The following is a 17,574-nucleotide window of genomic DNA, read 5'->3' as shown; positions in this document are numbered from 1 at the left end:
TCTGAGAAAACAAAAGTCAAACCTATCCCAGGATTTAACTTGCCTCAGTGATGAACTGTTCTTCCAATAGGTAATGGCGCCGGCAAGTGACAAGACGTCTGTTGCTTAGGTATCGCGCTTCAACTAAACTGAAGAGCTAACGGTACACATACCAAGGGACATTAAGACTTTCTCAGGTCTGTTGCAGGGCAGAAGCCATAAGATCTTGATGAACTGGGGAAGCCAATCACAGAAAACTGTTGTAGATCAGGCTTCACAGTCTATGCAATCCAGGAAGCAGGTGGTCTCCGTGCGCCAGGTAGACAGAGTCCTCCGCAACTATGTTTAAGGAACGTTTGCAGTGTCCTTTAATCAAGTTTTCTTCAGGTTTGGGCAATTTAAATTAAAAGACATTTTAAGACTATAATGAAGTTTTAATGGAACTTTAACATAAAGAAGATAATCCTAAATGTATGTAAGTAATACTTTTAAATGTTTTAGATGTTTTTAGGCCTAGATTTCAGGTTATCGAATCAAAAACTTTTTAAGACCAAGAAAAAGTGCACTGTGACTTCAAAACCACCAAGCGATCTCGCCTTGTTATCAACAGTCTGTGGTCTGCTTCATGCATGTGTCAACTTTAAACTTGGAGCAGAGAACAATGGACATCATTCAGACCCCCCCCCCTACACATTGAAACATGATGCAATGTTACCCAATAAGTTAAAGAGGGAAGGACATCAAAGGTTTCAAAACAAAGCACAGTGATGCTGTGGGAGATAGAGTGTTTGTGTGTTTACTAGAAGGAACAGCAAATCTGACTTTATTGAAAAAAGAATTGGATGTTCCTCATCATCTCACTGAGTGCCTCTTTAATCAAGAAATTCTGCACACGTGCATCCAGCTAAGTTCACGAGGTCTAATGATTCAGTTTGTGTTATGAGCATGTGCGTATGTGAGTGTGTGTGTGTGTGTCAGCGGTGTGGCTGTGATCAGTGTGACGAAGCACAGTGACAGAGCTCTGGCCATCTGGAGACAGATGACAGTGTGAATCATCGGAGAGGAGGATGGAGGAGGAGGTGGTGGTGGTGGTGGTGGTAGGATGGAGGGAGGGAGCAGAAGAGGAGAAGGTACGAGGGGAAGACAGAGACAAGAGGAGCATGACGCATCAGCAGGTAGGAGGGGAAACATGGGGAGCTGACGAGGATGAAGCGTTCGTATCATCTCAAAGCTGTGTACATTCTGGCATGCACGCACAGACACACACAAACACACACACACACACACACACATACACACACACAGACACACACACACACACACCATCTCTCAGTTGCCCCTTTTGAGGTAGCTAATGACCTGCCTGTCAACACTTTAGTCTAATCAGCCTGGAGTGAATGGGGATGGCGACTCACAGACTCATCCAAACACACCCATACATGTGCCCACGAGCTCACTTACATGCTGTTAGATGTGGAAATAGGAGTCTGCTTGATGTCTGATAAGAAAATGAGATTCAAATAGGTCACTTGCTAAAGAGAGGAAACTCGCCCGGCACTCAAAAGGCACAGAAACACAGGGCCCCGATTATCTCCCAGCTGGTGTAAGCTTATCACCGCTCTACCTCAACAGTCGTCTGCCTCCTCTGCCTCTTATTACCTCTCCCAGTCAGTTCCTTCCCTGCTGCTCCACTGTTGTCTTCCTCCCTGCTCCTCTATACATCCATCTTCATCTTGACCACCGCTCACTCCCCACGGCGCCCTCTGCTCTGTGCAAGCAGGCAAAAGCAGCATCTGGGGCGATACACGCCGACCCCGGATGCAGCACATTCCTCAATTTTGAGCAAATACATAATGTCATCTGATTCTCAGTTCCCCGTTCCCTCCTTTATTGCTCAACGGTGAATATAGAGAGCAGATGGGAGACAGGAAGAAATGGAGCGTGCAGGTAGTTGAGAATTTGAGATTGAGAGTATCAGGCAGGTGGGAGCGGGAGAGGTGAGGGTAAAAAAAGACAGTGAGGCACCATTAGAGACCGAATCAAAACACAAATGAGGCACTTGGGACATATGGACTGATTTGTGTGACGGTTTGGTTATACTAGGGTGTCATAAGACATATGAGCAGCTGTGTTCAGAAAACCACAGAACTAACTCCAGTTTAGCTACCACACATCGTGGTTTGGGAGCTAGCAAAGTTGTGGTGATTTGCAGACGAGTTTAGGATCTTCCTGGATCTTAAGGTGAAGAGCTGTCTGACAAATGTAAATAATAAGGACGTAAATCAGCTGAGCCACATTGTGAAGGTGGCTGATGAGGTCGTGGGCATCCCACATCCACAAAGCCAACTTGTTTTAGCCCCGATTTGGCCGACACTGCCGCTGTGTCATCCGGCCCACATATCATATGGAATTATGGCACTGGGGCAGCCCGCTCCTGTTTGCCAGATCAGGCACGCTTGCCAAACAAGGCCCACATTTGTTTTGGGGTATTTGGGCGACAGTTACTATTGTACAAGTGGGCCACATCCATTTTGTCTAGGCCAAAGACAGCTAGAGGTGCTGTATCATTGCCTGAGGTGGCCCTCATGATGTTGATGTTTCAGCAACAGTAAGGAAAGGTCATTCCCTGCACTGAGTTTGAAACTCTTCTTTCAGGCCAGGTATTTAAGGCAGTTTGTTATAACTGCAATAGAATTTGAAAAACATGTGGTCCCCATTCAATAAACCTAAACCAATGTTATTTTGTATGCATCGATTCTACCCTTTGCAAGATCTGACCAGGACTGTGGTGTAGTCATGTTGCACTTTGGTGAGTGTGGTACAGGAGACATATTAAGATCAAATCTGTATTTGTATGCTAGTATGCAGTATTTGTTTGTCTTCTGCACCTCACTGCAAGTTAAATTCCCCTGCCTGAGATGATAAACAACTGAATTCAAAAGACGATATATTACTATAACAGTCTGTTAGAGCTGCTTGCCTCAAGAGCCAGTAGACACCTTCAGATTTCTTGTGTTTTTCAGAGACGAGACAATGGAAAGTGAAAACTGCCTCTTTTGCTTTTTTACACTTAAATGTTTGATAAAAGGATCTGAAGTCTGTGTGTAATTGAAGGTTTAAATGAGGCCATCGAGCTCTCCACCGATGAGCAGCTGTTACTGAGGCTGTTGGCTGCGGGAGCTGTCCGTGGTGCTGAACATTGGCAAACGCAGCAGCGCCTGTCGCTGTCCAGGTTGCTGAAGGTGTCGCTGCACAGTGTTTCTACAGTTTCTCTCTAACCTCCGCTTCTTTGCCTACACGAGGACACGAGACCATTCATTTTCAAGTGGTCGCAACAGTTTTTTATTTGTGTTATCAAACTCCAAAAACTGATTTGCTGACGTATTTCTCGCTGCGTCATTGACTAGAGAAACACAGACGCCTCACACACACACACGCACGCACACACACACACACACACACACACACTCTCCACATATCTTCCTTCAGAGGCCTCACGACTGCAGGAACACAAGCACATGTCATGAAGTTTTAAAAAAAAGAGAGAGAGATAAAAAGGAAAGCGGCATCGAGCCCTCCAGTCCTCATAACATTTCTGCAAGTTTCATCATGAGCACAACATGGTGCCTTTATATAAAGGAGAGCGTGGCTGAGGGGAGAGGACCATGCACGAAGCGTGATCGTGCCTGTAAACGGACACGCTGAGCGACTGTCTCATGCGCCGCTGACGAATGATCTAATGCGGTCGAGCCGAAACGCGCACGGATGAAAGACGTGCCATCCCCTTATGGGAAAGGTGAGTAAAGAGAGGACGACCTCCCCTTCCCCACCTTTTCCATGCCCGGCCTTTTGCACGATCTCCTCTGTGCGTTTAATATAATAGAGGTTGATTAACGCTTATTGAGCGACGACTCCACTGGGACAGCTGGGTTTGATCCCATAGAGAGGGCGCACTGCTCGCCTCAGATCTCTCTCTCACAAGCCTCTCACACATCTCTATCATTGTCTGCGCGGCCCTTGGGAACGATAATAAGGTTACGGGGGAGTCTAAAGAATCGTTTAAAGTGAGGCTGGTTGACAAATGACGACGGTATAATATATATATTTTAAAAAAAGGCGCACAGCTCTCATTTGACGCGTATCAAACACAGCCTGCAAAAAGGGAACGCTTCGATTCAGGCAACAGCGCAACATGTATCAGCCATAGCTGGTCAGTCAAGTGTCCGGCCTCGCTTCGGAGCGTGGAAGCGGAGAAACGCCACGAAACCCCACGGTCTCCCCCTTCCCTCCCCGCTCCGCCTCTCAGCATAGTGTGAGGCTCTGGTGCCGCTCAATGGGAGGATGGGGCAACTGCTGGTGGCAGCTGCAGCGAGGGACACGCCGGACCACCTCGGCGCCACGGCGTGTGATACACTAAAGATATTTACTGGCACCGTTTAAAGTAAACGCCGATACTATAAGAGAGTCAGTCCGGCCATTGCTCTCAGTAGATATGCGCAATAAGTTAGAGTCGCCTCCGGAATTAGGCTCAGGCGGCAGGAGAGTGAGCAGCGATACAAATACATATTTAAAAAAAGGCTCCAATAAAGCGCAAATAGAGCAAGTAGCCTCCCACGGCCACAGCCGCAGTGGGATTTACTCCGCGAGAGTGAAAGTCAAGAGAGAAGTGGTGGTTTCATGTGGACAGAGCTGAGTGTGTGATAAACCCACATCTCACCCAAAAACCGTGTGGGTGGTTGACGACGCAAGTTTGATCAGTGGCGGGGGACGGGGGGTAAGGGGGGGGGGAGGGCAGAGTGGGTGTTGTGCGGTGGGAGACACGAGAGGCTGTCGTTTGGTGGTGAAGAGTAACGCACCAGCTTGAATCCACGCACACGCAGCAAGCGATGAGATCATGATACGGCCCACTGTGCTTTGGTGATGCTGATAAAAAAAAAAAAACGTGCCGCCCCCCCCCCCCCCACTCACCCGCTCACTCACTCGCTCGCTCACTCACTCACTCCCTGTTGGACTGTGCGTTCTCCAAACCAAAAAGGTGCGAGTGGGCGAGCGCGGAGCAATGCCTCGCTGTCAAATCCACACAGTGGCCGTGGCAGTATTCTTGGCTTTTGCTAAAAATAGTTCCCATTCCGCGGGTGTGGAGCCAAGACAGTGATAGAACGGTTGGCTCTCGGTGCCAAAGGACCTGCTCAGGATGACAAAAACCATTGCGGCGCCTCCCCTCTAAAAAAAAGCCCAGGGCTCTAAATCACGACACACAAACGAGTGGTGAAATTTTGTTTAAAGACAAAGAAAAGAAAAGAAAACAAGGATCAAATCCTGGATCAGTAACTAGGAGTGATCCGAAGTACATTCTCATGATAATCTGTTGAACGCTGCCTGAGATTTCCATTTGAAATTAATCAAGGACAGAAAGCCAAGAGTCAGTTAATTAGGCCTCTCAAACACACACACACACACACACACACACATACTCACAACACACACACGCAGGCTCAAGTGGCCCACACACATATACACACTGAGAAAAAGAGGGGGACAAAACACACAAAACACACACACACCACTCTTATTCCGAGGGATTTAGGGAAAGTGGAGAATCTAAAGGAGTGTTTTATTTAATAGGGAAACTCAGAAGGCACATTTAATCTCTCTCTCACACACACACACACTTGGACCGAACAGCATCATCATCCACCGCCTGCTCCTGCAACTCAGGGGGGAGCCGAGCAGGACACGCTGCTGCTTCGCTGCATAACGTCGCCTCCTCTCACCTGAGAAGCCTCCTGCGTTTCGGAGGCAACGTTCACACGTTCACAACAGCTCGTTTTAACCCGGCTCGGCTCCACGCAACCGCCTTTGACGCACGGTCCTGTTATAACACGCACGAGCTGAGTCGAGAATGTTTAGACAGAAGCTCAGTCGCCAAAATAACCACCTCTTTCTTTATTAATAACTTTGGGCGCTGGGACATCGAGGAGAGGCTGATCCACAATGCGCCTGTATAGGATGGACCTGTGTGTGTGCCTGTGTGGTTGTGTGTTGCTGATGCTGATTTGCATTCAGTCAGGGATCGGGGAGGGTGGGCGCAGGAGCGTGGGGGTAAACCTGCTGCATTTTTGCATCTCCTCAAGCGGCAGAGTCGCGGGGACTTACCCTTCGCCGAGGCGGCCAGTAGCCCCATGTACAAGAACAGCAGCCGGCTCCAGCGGTGCGCCTGCACTCCCGCCTTCATCAGAGCAAAAATCCGTATTCCGTCCCCGCTCCTGCATGCGCATTCCGCTCTCCTCCTCGCAAGTCCCGGTGCTCCTCCATCCCGATTTGCAGCGGCGGTCATGGCAGGGGCTTTAGATTCTCCTCTCTGGTGTGGCAGGGGGCGCACGGTGGGTTTTTTCTCAGATGGTCAGAAAGGGGAGATTCACTCGGTGTCGGCGCTGAGAAAAATCCCAATGCATGGAGGAGGCTCGGATCTCGCAGCTGGACCGAACCATGTCATGCGGGGACCGAGGGGTTCAGAGTCTCTGTCTGAAGAAGATAGATTTCACACCTAAAGGAGAGGAAGGGGAGAAAGGAGGGAGGGAGACCGAAACGGGGGAGACGCGATTCAAGTGGTCACTGAGCTGCCTCACATGCGTAAAGAGGAGAGGACAAAATCACGAAAATCCCTCGTCCGCTCCACATAGGCAACTGACAGAACCAGAGAGCAGCCAGGAGATCCCTCCTTGCGGTTTATCCCACAGCTTCTATGTCCTTCTCCTTGATGTATCTCCACTTAGTAACAGCAGCATCTGGGGTGCCGATAATCCACGTCCGGAGGTTCGTCGGAACGAAGGAGGAATGAAGGAGACGCACAGGGGCTGCGGGGGAAGGTTTATCCGGATCCGAGATTTAGAAAAATCGCCTCAGAAGTTCTCCACCGACGCTGGGAGCGCGGTCAGTGGTGTTGCTGTGCGGAGGGAACGATGCGCTACTGCGTGTATTCCCGGTTTCGCAGCGCCTCGCCACCGCGTTGTCTCGGGTCTGCGCGACGCCAAGATTCAGACTGCAGCCCCGCTCCCTCTCTCGCTCTCTCGCGCTCGCTCTCCCTCTCTCTCTCACCCACTCACTCTATCCCTCCCTCCCTCCCTCCCTCTCTCCCTCTCTCTCCAGTCACATCATATGCCCACATTTTATAAAGTCCTGTGGTAAATATCAAACTTGCACCACTCACAAGTGATCAAGATAACCAGTGTGTGAGTTGACGGGTCAATAACTGACCCATCAAGTTATATAAACTGTCATTTCTCTAATAAATCAACAGCAATTCTAATAAGAATAATCAAACTAATAATAATGGATGCTGAGATGGGCTTTAATTTAATTCAACCATGTCTTTGTCGATTTGGACCAATCACGGGGCTGCCCGGCACTTTAACGCAGACGTCCACTTCCTGCTCACTACACGTGAAATTGATGCCTAACAGGCTGGAACTCCTCGCCAGTAAATCTGAATGTCATTTCCACTTCTGCATATGACCGGTATAATTAGTTTTAGGCAATGCGCCGTGCATGGAAATGGTCGGGATAATGAAATGCGAGCCGCCCTCTTGACCCCTACATGCAGGAAGATGGAGATCATAAACAGTCTTCCAAGGAACATTACATGAAACTATAGGGCAGCGCCAGGGACATTACCGGATGCTGCATGTTTTCAGGTTATACAATCAGCTTTTCTATAAACTCATATGGTGAACTATAGGAAAATCTAATAGTATGGCCTATTATTCAGATTTATGTGCATGTAGGCAACAGTCCATCATGTCTCCATGCAATATGATCCTCCATATAACATTCTAGCCAACATTCATTCATTTATTGTGCTTTAGAGATAAATATGTAAACAAGGAACCTGTCAGGATCAAGGATACTGTTTTCTTTAAGAATAGTGGGGTTAAAACAAACGAATGCACGCAGCAGGATGACTGACTTTATGTGTGTAAGAACATCACAGAGGAAAAAATGAAGAAATCTGTGTTACCCCCAGTTAATCTCAAGAAAACAACTCCGGTACTGATCCATCCCCACGCTCCGCACGACATGTGTGTGATCACGTCTGCAAAACCCATCTGGAGCAGAGCGAGTGTGGCTCAGGTCAGAGACCACCGAGGACAACGCGGATTAAAGACCCTACACCACCGGAGGGCACACCGAGTCACCGGTGAGACAGCGTCAGGCACACAGACATCTGGCCAGCCCCATTGTACACAGTGAAACACAAAGGCTGTAGTGCATCTTAATGGAGACCCATATTAATCACCTTGTCTTGATTATTGTATTGATACTTTTTGCATTGGTCCTTTGCAGGTTCCTTCGGTCTTTATTCCTCAAATCATTTCCTTCTCAGTATAATCCTCTCATCTTCCCCTCCTAGACAAGTGTAGCCTACTTAGTAGATGTAATTAAAGAAGTTAATGTCTTTATAACTCATGGTGATGTTGATGATGGTAAATTCTCCTCTGTTTTCATTGTGTTCTCTGCAATGTTACAATTGGTTTTATGAAGGTCAGTCATTTGATATTGCATGTAAATAAATGATGGATTCCTTATTGTTTAATAAACATTGATAAGGTTAATTTATTATGAACATAAATGCATTGTTTACTATGAATTTTTTTAAAGGTCAGTTATGAGCTATCTTAAGCTAAAGTGCTGGAATGCCAGGTTTGGGGAAGTTCTTGTTGTGTTGTGTGTTTGGTTTAGTAAAGCAGTTAAAGGTTACGGCAACCCATTAATAAAGCTTCCTCTCTTTCTAATTAGCCATAATGTCTGTAATTACAACGGGGACTATAAGATAACTAATCTATATTGACTAATGGGTATTTACTTTAACTGGTTAGCAGTCTATTGGAGGGGGGTCATCCTGTATTGTCTACACAAGCAGCCCTACAGTGTAATTGTATTGTTGATCAATGGATGAATTGGGGAGAGGATGTATGAGAAGTTAGGCCTGCTTCTAACCTGGATGCCATCATCGCAGTGTAGATCAGGTGAGCTGCTGTGCAGTCATTGACCCACTAATGTTAATGTGCACCATCTGCTCGGCTGCCACCAGGAGCTTCGGTGACATCTCCGTTATCATAAGCGTCCCGGGCCTCACCGGACGGCGTGTTCCGCATCACGGTTCGACGGTCGACAGGCTGGCTACTAAAGAATAGCCTCATTAAAAAGTCATGGTTTGAAGTGGGTGCTGCCCCACACGTACAGCGCGGCGAGCCATGGACCCAGTGATTCATCCTCTTTTCACAAAATGTTAAGCTCAGAGTTAAGTCCTGTCGAAATTTGGAAGTAGAATGACAGTAAACTCTTTTTACTGATTGACCTAAAGGCCTATTGGTTAACCAGTTAGTTTAGAATGATGTGAAATACTCTCATAATCAGGCATAGGATAATGTTAACTAGAATGGCACTCAGTAGAGCGCATCTTCCGTCAAGGTATAGATCCGTATTTTTATTTGGATTCTGCACCAAATTGCACACACTCATATAATCAATCCCCTACACAAGGCTACTATCATAAATAACACATTACTTATTATTTGAGTAAAATTTTGAAATGTTAAAAAAGAAGGACTAGGGACAAATTCGATTTTTTTAATTAAAATGCTTGAATAGACGATAGTGTGAGGAAGTGAACCGTGTTGTGATGGAGATGTTGGTGTGATTGTCTGCTGCGTGTGCTTGAAACAGCCACACCCCCTCATGCCTGTCTCTCTCTGTGTCCAGGGGGGCTGAAGAGCAGCAGAAGGTGACTGATGATCTGGGTCTGAAATACCACACAGAGTCCCCCCCCCCCCCCCCCCCCACTTCCTTGCTCCTATCTCTTGGGCCTGAGAAATCCCGAAAGTTGCAGAGCCTGCGGGGGGTACTGAGCCCCGTGATGGAAGGAGAGATGAAACTAAATGAGGGAGAGGCAGCGAGGAAAATAAACTTGTTGAGCACTATGACTTTGGTGGCTAACTTTTATTTTTGCTGTTATTTCAGGGGAAACGTGTGAAAGGAGAAATAAGGTTCGTTCAAATACAACTTTGTGAAAACCCCACTTCCTCTCGGTCAAGAGTAGCAGCTCCAGAGCAAAGGGAATCTTCTGACCCGCTTGCCGACTTCCCTCCTCCCATCTCCCCAACAGATCCCTCAGCATCAGATGCTCCCCATCAGAGGAGGATGGACAATTTGCCCCAAGAGGCCTCCTCCATCTGAACAGGAGGTACACAACTCAACTCTCCTACCAACCAGCTGCTTGCTAAAGGGAATAAATCAGCCTTGTGTCTCTGTCCAGCTTTGCTCTTCACATGCTTCTCTTATGTCTGACTGAATAGTCTCTGGTGCTACATACACAGAAGCTCATGCAAATGTAACTGTACAAAATGTATTACACACATTAGTAATTAAAGGCAGGCGAGCGGCAGCAGAACCTTTCCCAGGATGGAACGCTGCCTCTTAGAACTTGTCTGAGTCCAGCTCACAAAGTTTGACCTTTTTCCCCTCAGCCTTTTTTTTTTTTTTTTTTACAACTCATTTAATGAAGCTCTTTGGTTCTGCCACAAATAACGCAGCTTTGCCACATCCATTTCCTTGCCTGAGCTTTAGACCCACTTCCTGATCTGAAGTCGTGTGTTGCTCTGGCCCAATCGCAATCCCAGACACATGCACTAACGCACACATGCCAACCTTGCATGGCTCCGTGTAGGTGCTAAAACACTGTGACTCGGCATGAGTGTTGCAGAGAGGTACACGGTGAGCCTTCCATATACCGGCTGCTGCTGCAGTGGACACAGATCTGAATTTAGTCAACAACTCAAGTGCCCAGTGTTAATTTTCGTGGTGTAGGAACATGGCTTGTATAGCACCTGCACTCTGCAGTGGTGTCATACCTCCAGTTTTCCATTGATAGCAATGCATTTTAGAACATTTTGTCATGGTTTTTGTCGTCTTGTCTTGAAATGGTGTACTGTTTTGGAAGCATACCTTCTCTTTTTATTGCTGCAAAACAAATCTACCTACGGGTACAAATAAAAGAAACTAACCTGACCTATACCTATGCTGCAGCGCTCTAACACTCCATCTATCTGTATATATTACCGTTTGAAATCCTTTTCTGCTTCAATCGGGTGCATGACAGTCTCTGAAAGCTGCTCGGCTCTGCTCATGCATGTGCATATGTGATACATACTGCTGGTGCTCCCCCCAGCGCTTTGCAGTCAGTGCTGATATGACACAATTCACCCTCCGATAACAAAGTCCTGTTGATTCAATAGCACTTTGCTGAACCCCTGAAGTGAGTGACTACTCCTGCAAATACCAATTCAGGGGAAGAGGAGCACATTTCGATTAAGGTCGCCCTTTGCATCCCACTTGACGTGACCGGGCCCAGACAAGACGGTGCACATGTGAAATGGGCACAGCCCGGATCCTCTCCTCCCTTGCTGTGCAGTTGCAGGTACAGATGGCGTGGGTGTAAATGCCAGGACCTGGGCTCGCGTTGCCAAAGCAGGCATGAGGGGAGCAGCTGCCCTTCAGGAGAAAGCCAGACCTTGCACCTTTCAGCAGAGCGATCCCAAACAACAGAGCCGCGGGTAAGTTTATACCACGGCATCTTTATCCAGTGTGTTGAGGGGAGCAGGTATCATGTTTAACGGTGGGCGCGCATGAAGAATTCATCATGATCATCACTTGTTGAGCGTATTTATTTAGAAATGCTTGGTAAGCTGAAGTAGGCATCACGTCCCCCCCGCCCTTTACTGCGTGTAGCTATTTTAAACATCAATATATTACTGTCAAATCAATTAGGATATCATGGAACATTCACCAGATGTAAACAAGGCTGCACTTGACTGCTGGTCTGTCCCACTGTCCCTGTCTGTGACGTCAATGAATTTGTCCCTTTTATTGAGATCAACACTGACACATGTCTGCCAAAGTCTTTGGTCGTATAATGAGAGAAATAAAAAACGTGACATTTTAACAGTATAGACGATTGAAGTAGGCAGAGTAACCAGAGATCCAACGGCCGTGTATTATAGATGAAGTGTATTCTGTGTCATTACATCTTTTAATCAGGAGAATTGATTTTCCAACTCAAACATGACTAAATGAGCAGAATCCACATTCAAAAAATATTCAACATTTGCTCTCAGACTTGTCCAATGCATCCAATTTGCCTTAACTAACTTCTCAGAGATTGTAAATGTGTACAGTCACTCTGTCAAATTGTGCTTTCGGGTTTGCCAGGTCACATTTGCATATCTGAGTGGCCCGACACCTAAACTGAATGGCCTCCTGGGAGAAGTGTGGATGTTTGCAGTATTATTTTAGCCACTGTGAGAACTTTGCAAGTGTATCTGGAAAATAAACTGAACTTTCATTGAATTCATGCAAATTCCTCAGAGTGGAAATTACAAAGCTACTGATGCTGCTGGATGAACAGTGTACAAGACTGTGTATGATCAAAGTAAAAACTCTTTTTTAAATTGTCAGGCTTGTCCTTAAAATATCAGCATCGCAAGCAGAGTAGTAGCAACTGTAAAAACTGGAACAAGACAGCAGGTGGAGTGTTTCAATTCTTTTACCCAACCAATAAACCATAAGTGGCCACTTTTGATTCAGTCTTGTTGCCTTTCATTTTCTCCATTGACGTTTCAAACAATCCCCATTAAAACAGCCTTAAGCCTGGAACCAGGCCAACCGGCATAGAGATGATTCATGACCACAAATCACTTGATTCAGAGGGAAAAGAAAGTGGAAAACGAAAAAATATGCAAAGTTATTGAACATAATCATTTTATGAGTGAAGGAGCTACACATCCCATAAACCAGTGCAAGTGAAGGCTTCTTCTTGAATTTAACCTTGTATTGTTATTCACCTATTTCTTTTCCTCATCTCTAGAAAAAAGAGAGGAAATGGTGGTCTAAGGTAAACGTATCATTACGCTAGATGAACAGATTGCAGCAGACATGATTTTTGCGGTTGTGGTAAACATTCAGAGACATCATAACACCTGGAGATTGTGGGTAGTGGAATAGTTCTCCTTGCTATGCGAATAAAACATGTTTTCCTTAAAATGCAGTTTAAATCATACGTGTTTGTGACTTCTACAGGAGCATGTAACATTGTTTTACAATCTAGTTACTTATGGTTACAATATTGTGACTGATAATCAAAATCAATAGAACCACACTGTTGAGCTCTTTTCCTTTTGTGCCTCTAATCTTTTACTTATTTTTGTCTTTTCACAGCCAGGTTTCCTTTCACCCAGAATTCCTCCAGAGTGACTCCTCCCCACCATTTGACCAACTTCTGACCTGTTCCTATGATCCACTTCCCAGTAAGGCCTGCCCACCTTCCCCACCCTCAGTTAAATATATAGAGAATTAACTGATTCAGTTTTCTCTCTGGGCTGATGTGTGCAGTGTCATTCAGCAATCTACTCATGTATAGTTATAATGGCTACATATTCAATGAGCCAATTGAATGGTTTACTAGTTATATGCATTTTTTTAAAGTGCTCCAGTGTTTAGATGCAAAAGGGATGGTTCACCCCTAAATGAAAATTCACTCACCATTATGCCGATGGAGGGGTGGGTGATATGTTTGACACGACAAAACCATTTTTGGAGTCTCAAGGGTAAACAGTGTTGCAGCCAAATCCAAGACAACTTAAGTAACTGGGGATTGATTCCTCAAACCTTAAAAAAAAAAGCTCCAGCTGTGCTGTGAGATGCTGCACTGTTGTCCCTCTCAGTGCCTCCATAAAAATACCACAGGACAAGATTCTACATTCACAGTATAATTACATAGTCCATCTCTAGCCTCTTCAGTGTCATTGCCTCCAGTGCTGTGAATTTATTTTCTTCGTTTGTCTATGATGTGAATAATATTATAAAAAAAAAAAAAAACAGTGGTTGGATTGGAACAAAGCTCCAAATCCAATGATGTGAGTGGCCCTGAGGCCCGTCCTCGATCATGAGGTCAAACTGTGCCTGTGAAAAGCCTGTGAAGTAGCCCCTCTGTGGCTGCTTCGTGGTAAACGGTTCGTGTCACACACTAAAAAAAAGCCCATCATGCTTTTCATATGGTGCAAAAGGAGTTTAAACAATCTGACCCACTACCAGATGACACTGCAATTCTGTTTGTCCCTGTTTGCAGCATGTAGCAACGGGGTTCAATCATTTCTGTGAATCAACATTTTGAGAAACACAGGTTGTTTTTTTGTTTTATGTCGAGAGCTAAACACTTTTTCAAAATCAGCATATTACTAGAAATGTTCTTCAAATTGACTTGGTATCTATTACCTGGTGTTATCTTAGTCTTTTAGGGTGCACCTTCAGTATGGTACAAAAAGCTGAGGCTCTTATTAGAATGTTACTTCAGGAGCTGGCAGATTTTTATTTGTTTTACTTTGATCCATGGTGGGAAAGTTGATTCCACCAGTCTTTACGCTAAGATAACGGACACCTGGCCCTTCTATAAATGAGGACTGTACAGACAGAAGAGTGGTGCCGACCTCTTCATCCAACTTTCAGCCTCTTGCATCCAAACGGTTGAGGTGTTCTGTCGAGATATATCCTTATGGGATCGATTACTGAACAGGTGAAGTCTGGACTTTCCGAACAGAGCGTTAAGACAAGTGCATATTGCAGTTTGGAATTTAGTATTTTGAAATTGCTGCTACATCGCTGGTTTCCCAGCATCACATCTGTGAACACAGAGCTTAACATGCTTAACATGCTAATTGGGAGGAGCTTTTGAGGTTTACCCCTGACAGTGTTTTCTGCAAAAATATTTTTATTGAGATAACAATTATAAGGAGGTACTAAAAACTGTCTGTCAGGGTACTTTCCTGATGTTGTTTAAGCTTCATCTTGGTCTTGATTCCGTTGAGTCTTTGCTGCAAGGCTCCCAAGAATGGTCTTTATTCCACATTTTCACACATCCCATAATTTTTCCTCTCCCTCCATCCCTTCCCGCTCTGCCCTGACTGCCTATGACCTACATGTATTTAAATTTGGGTGGCACTTCCTTTTACCATATGCTGCTCTGACAGTGACAGCGAGGCCCGCTGCACTCTGAGGCGAGTCCCCTTGGCCTCGGCACTTCCAATCCAACAGGATAATTACTGAAGCCGCGATGCACATTCCCCCTGGGTGAGAGTGGCAATATGGGGGTCTCTCGGTGTCAGCTGAGAAATGAGATGCAAGGAGAGCGAGCCTGATAGAGAGGGGGGCTATAAAATATGTGCCATGATGGAAAGAAACGTTATAAAAGATTTATTTTTGGCAACAAAACAGCTGATGCAGAGATGCAAGAACATGTGAGTGTGAAAAAGTTATGAATCATTTTATACACTGACGCCATTTGAGCTTGCTCTCTCACACACACACACACACACACACACACACACACACACACATGCGTCTGGCTGTTATTGCTCCGTCGCTGATCGTAACCGTAATATTCAGAATTTCAACGTTTTACAGAAACTGCCGAAGGATCTAAGGAGCTTCTATAAATAATCAATCTTAAGAGTATGGATGAGGATTGTGCGGTGAATGAAAACTATAAACACTGAGGCCACTCAAGCACAATCAAGGCCTCACACATATGTCTGAATCCTGAGTGTCTCTGCCGGCCCAACAATTATTCAGCATTGATTGAAACCTCAGCTGTCCCAGTACTCATATCCACAACATCAGATACTCCCTTTCAGAGAGAGCAGTTAGGTGAAGCTCTTTCATAGTGATGGGGAGTTGGCATATCTTGGGTGCCATGGCTTCCAAAGTAGAAAAAGAAAATAAATAGAGAAACCAATTGACAATTAAGAATTCCTGCAACCCCCCCCCCCCCCCCCCCCCCCCTTGGCAGAGGGAGAAAAAGAAGTGAGCGGCCAAGTGGTTTGGTTGAGCAGCCTGATCGATGGGCTGCTGCAACAGTGGGGTTGTCCGACTCGAGACCCATTTGGAGGGTGCGCTCTTCAGTCTGTGTAAGTGTGTGTAAGTGTGTGTGTGAGTGAGCGGCAGAGACACGGGCTAAAGTTTGTTCCCCCCCCCTCACGTTCCTCGCTCTTCATCCAGCTAATAGGCCTGTCTCCGAGCCATTGCCAGGCTACACGGGTCTGTTGTTATTCTCTGGCAGGTGGCCTTTCTCTTTATTCCGTTCTACATGTGTGTGTGTGTGTGTGTGTGTGTGTGTGTTTGTTGATATTATATTATAACATTCAAGAGTGTTTATTTGATATCAAGACAGAGAAATGGTAAAAAAAAAAAGAAAAAGTGACAGGACGGGGAAACAAAGATCAAGTAATGTGATTAAAGTTTGACAAATCGATTACACAAACTTTTTTCTTTCAGACCACTTTAAGGATTATTTTGTCTCGTGTGCATTGGTGTTATAATTCACCCGTTGATGTGGGGGATGCATCTGTTTGTGTGTTACCACGAGTCTTTCAATAGCAGCGTGTCCATTTGATCGTGGACGTTATTGATTCTTCTTAGGTGAACTGATTTGGCCGAGGCGATCTTTAAAGTAAAAAAGGCCTAGAAAGGTTGTAACTAGGCAACGAAATAAGGCTCTACATGTCGTGACAGGTGGTGTAAAGGTAAAAAATACTTTAAAAGCCCCCCCCCCCGCGACCAATATACGGTATGACTGTCCCTCCGGTGGCTGTTTGCACGGGGGAGGAAATCGAACCTCGAGCCGGGACAGAGAGAGATCTCCATAGATTGGTTTGGAGGAGGGCATGTGAGCCATATCCTCGGTCATGGGTTCGATCAATGTGTTTGTTCGTAATCAGGAAATCAGTTCTTGGCCTCTCGCTTCTCCAGCCCCCGCGTTAACCCTTCAGTCCCCGGGTGGAGATTCCTCTGACCTTTCGGAGCTTCGCATAAAATATAAATGGAGAGATGGAGAGAGAGAGGGTGAAAAAAGAGATAGGTGAAACAGTTAAGGATGGAACAAGAATCATTTCTGATATCACAATTTGATGTGTTTAATTTATTGAATAAACAAAATCCTGGGAATCCAGACGAAGGAACACGATGAGTACCTGTTGCTTATGGTTCTTTGTAAACCAAATTATTATGTAATGCTGATATATATATATATTTGTTTTAAATAGTGGCACTGATGCCATCCACATGCATAATTGAATGTTTGCTAATTTAGGTCATAAAGTAATTTTTTTTATCTATTCTGGGTGAAGGCAAAATAGGATTTACCAAACTTTTAGATGTTAACTGTAAATACATAAAGGGTTTAATGATAGGCTGTAAGAAAATACTATGTCAAACAGGGATTGGACTTATTCTCTCTTTTTGTGTAAGGAAATATAAGCTATAATCATACTTGCACTGGCTGCCTGTCGGCTGTGGAGTCAGTTAAGTGGGACTGAGTAACAGCTTACTGTGATTACTCAGCTGGTTTCCTGTGTGTGTGGCGGCTGAAACTGAACCGATCCAAGAAACAATTTCACTGCTGCAGAGTTTGCCACCAACAAAGTAACAATATCAATTAAGTTGCTGATCAAATATAGCAAAGATCCTAACCTGATTTTGAGAGAATTG

General features: G+C 45.4%; 1 protein-coding gene across 1 annotated transcript in view; it reads right to left on the bottom strand.

The window, feature by feature from the left end:
* csmd2 (CUB and Sushi multiple domains 2) overlaps positions 1 to 6,316 on the bottom strand; it is a 232,783-nt gene extending 226,467 nt beyond the window's left edge. The window contains 1 exon segment of the mRNA XM_053446653.1: positions 6,136 to 6,316. Coding sequence (XP_053302628.1) covers positions 6,136 to 6,316 — 181 coding nt within the window.
* Positions 6,317 to 17,574: the final 11,258 nt, after the last annotated feature.

The sequence above is a fragment of the Pleuronectes platessa genome, chromosome 18 (genome assembly GCF_947347685.1).
Source record: "Pleuronectes platessa chromosome 18, fPlePla1.1, whole genome shotgun sequence".
In the NCBI taxonomy this organism is placed as follows: Eukaryota; Metazoa; Chordata; class Actinopteri; order Pleuronectiformes; family Pleuronectidae; genus Pleuronectes; species Pleuronectes platessa.
The sequence above is the reverse complement of the archived record's forward strand: the minus strand, read 5'-3'. Positions and strand labels throughout refer to the sequence as shown.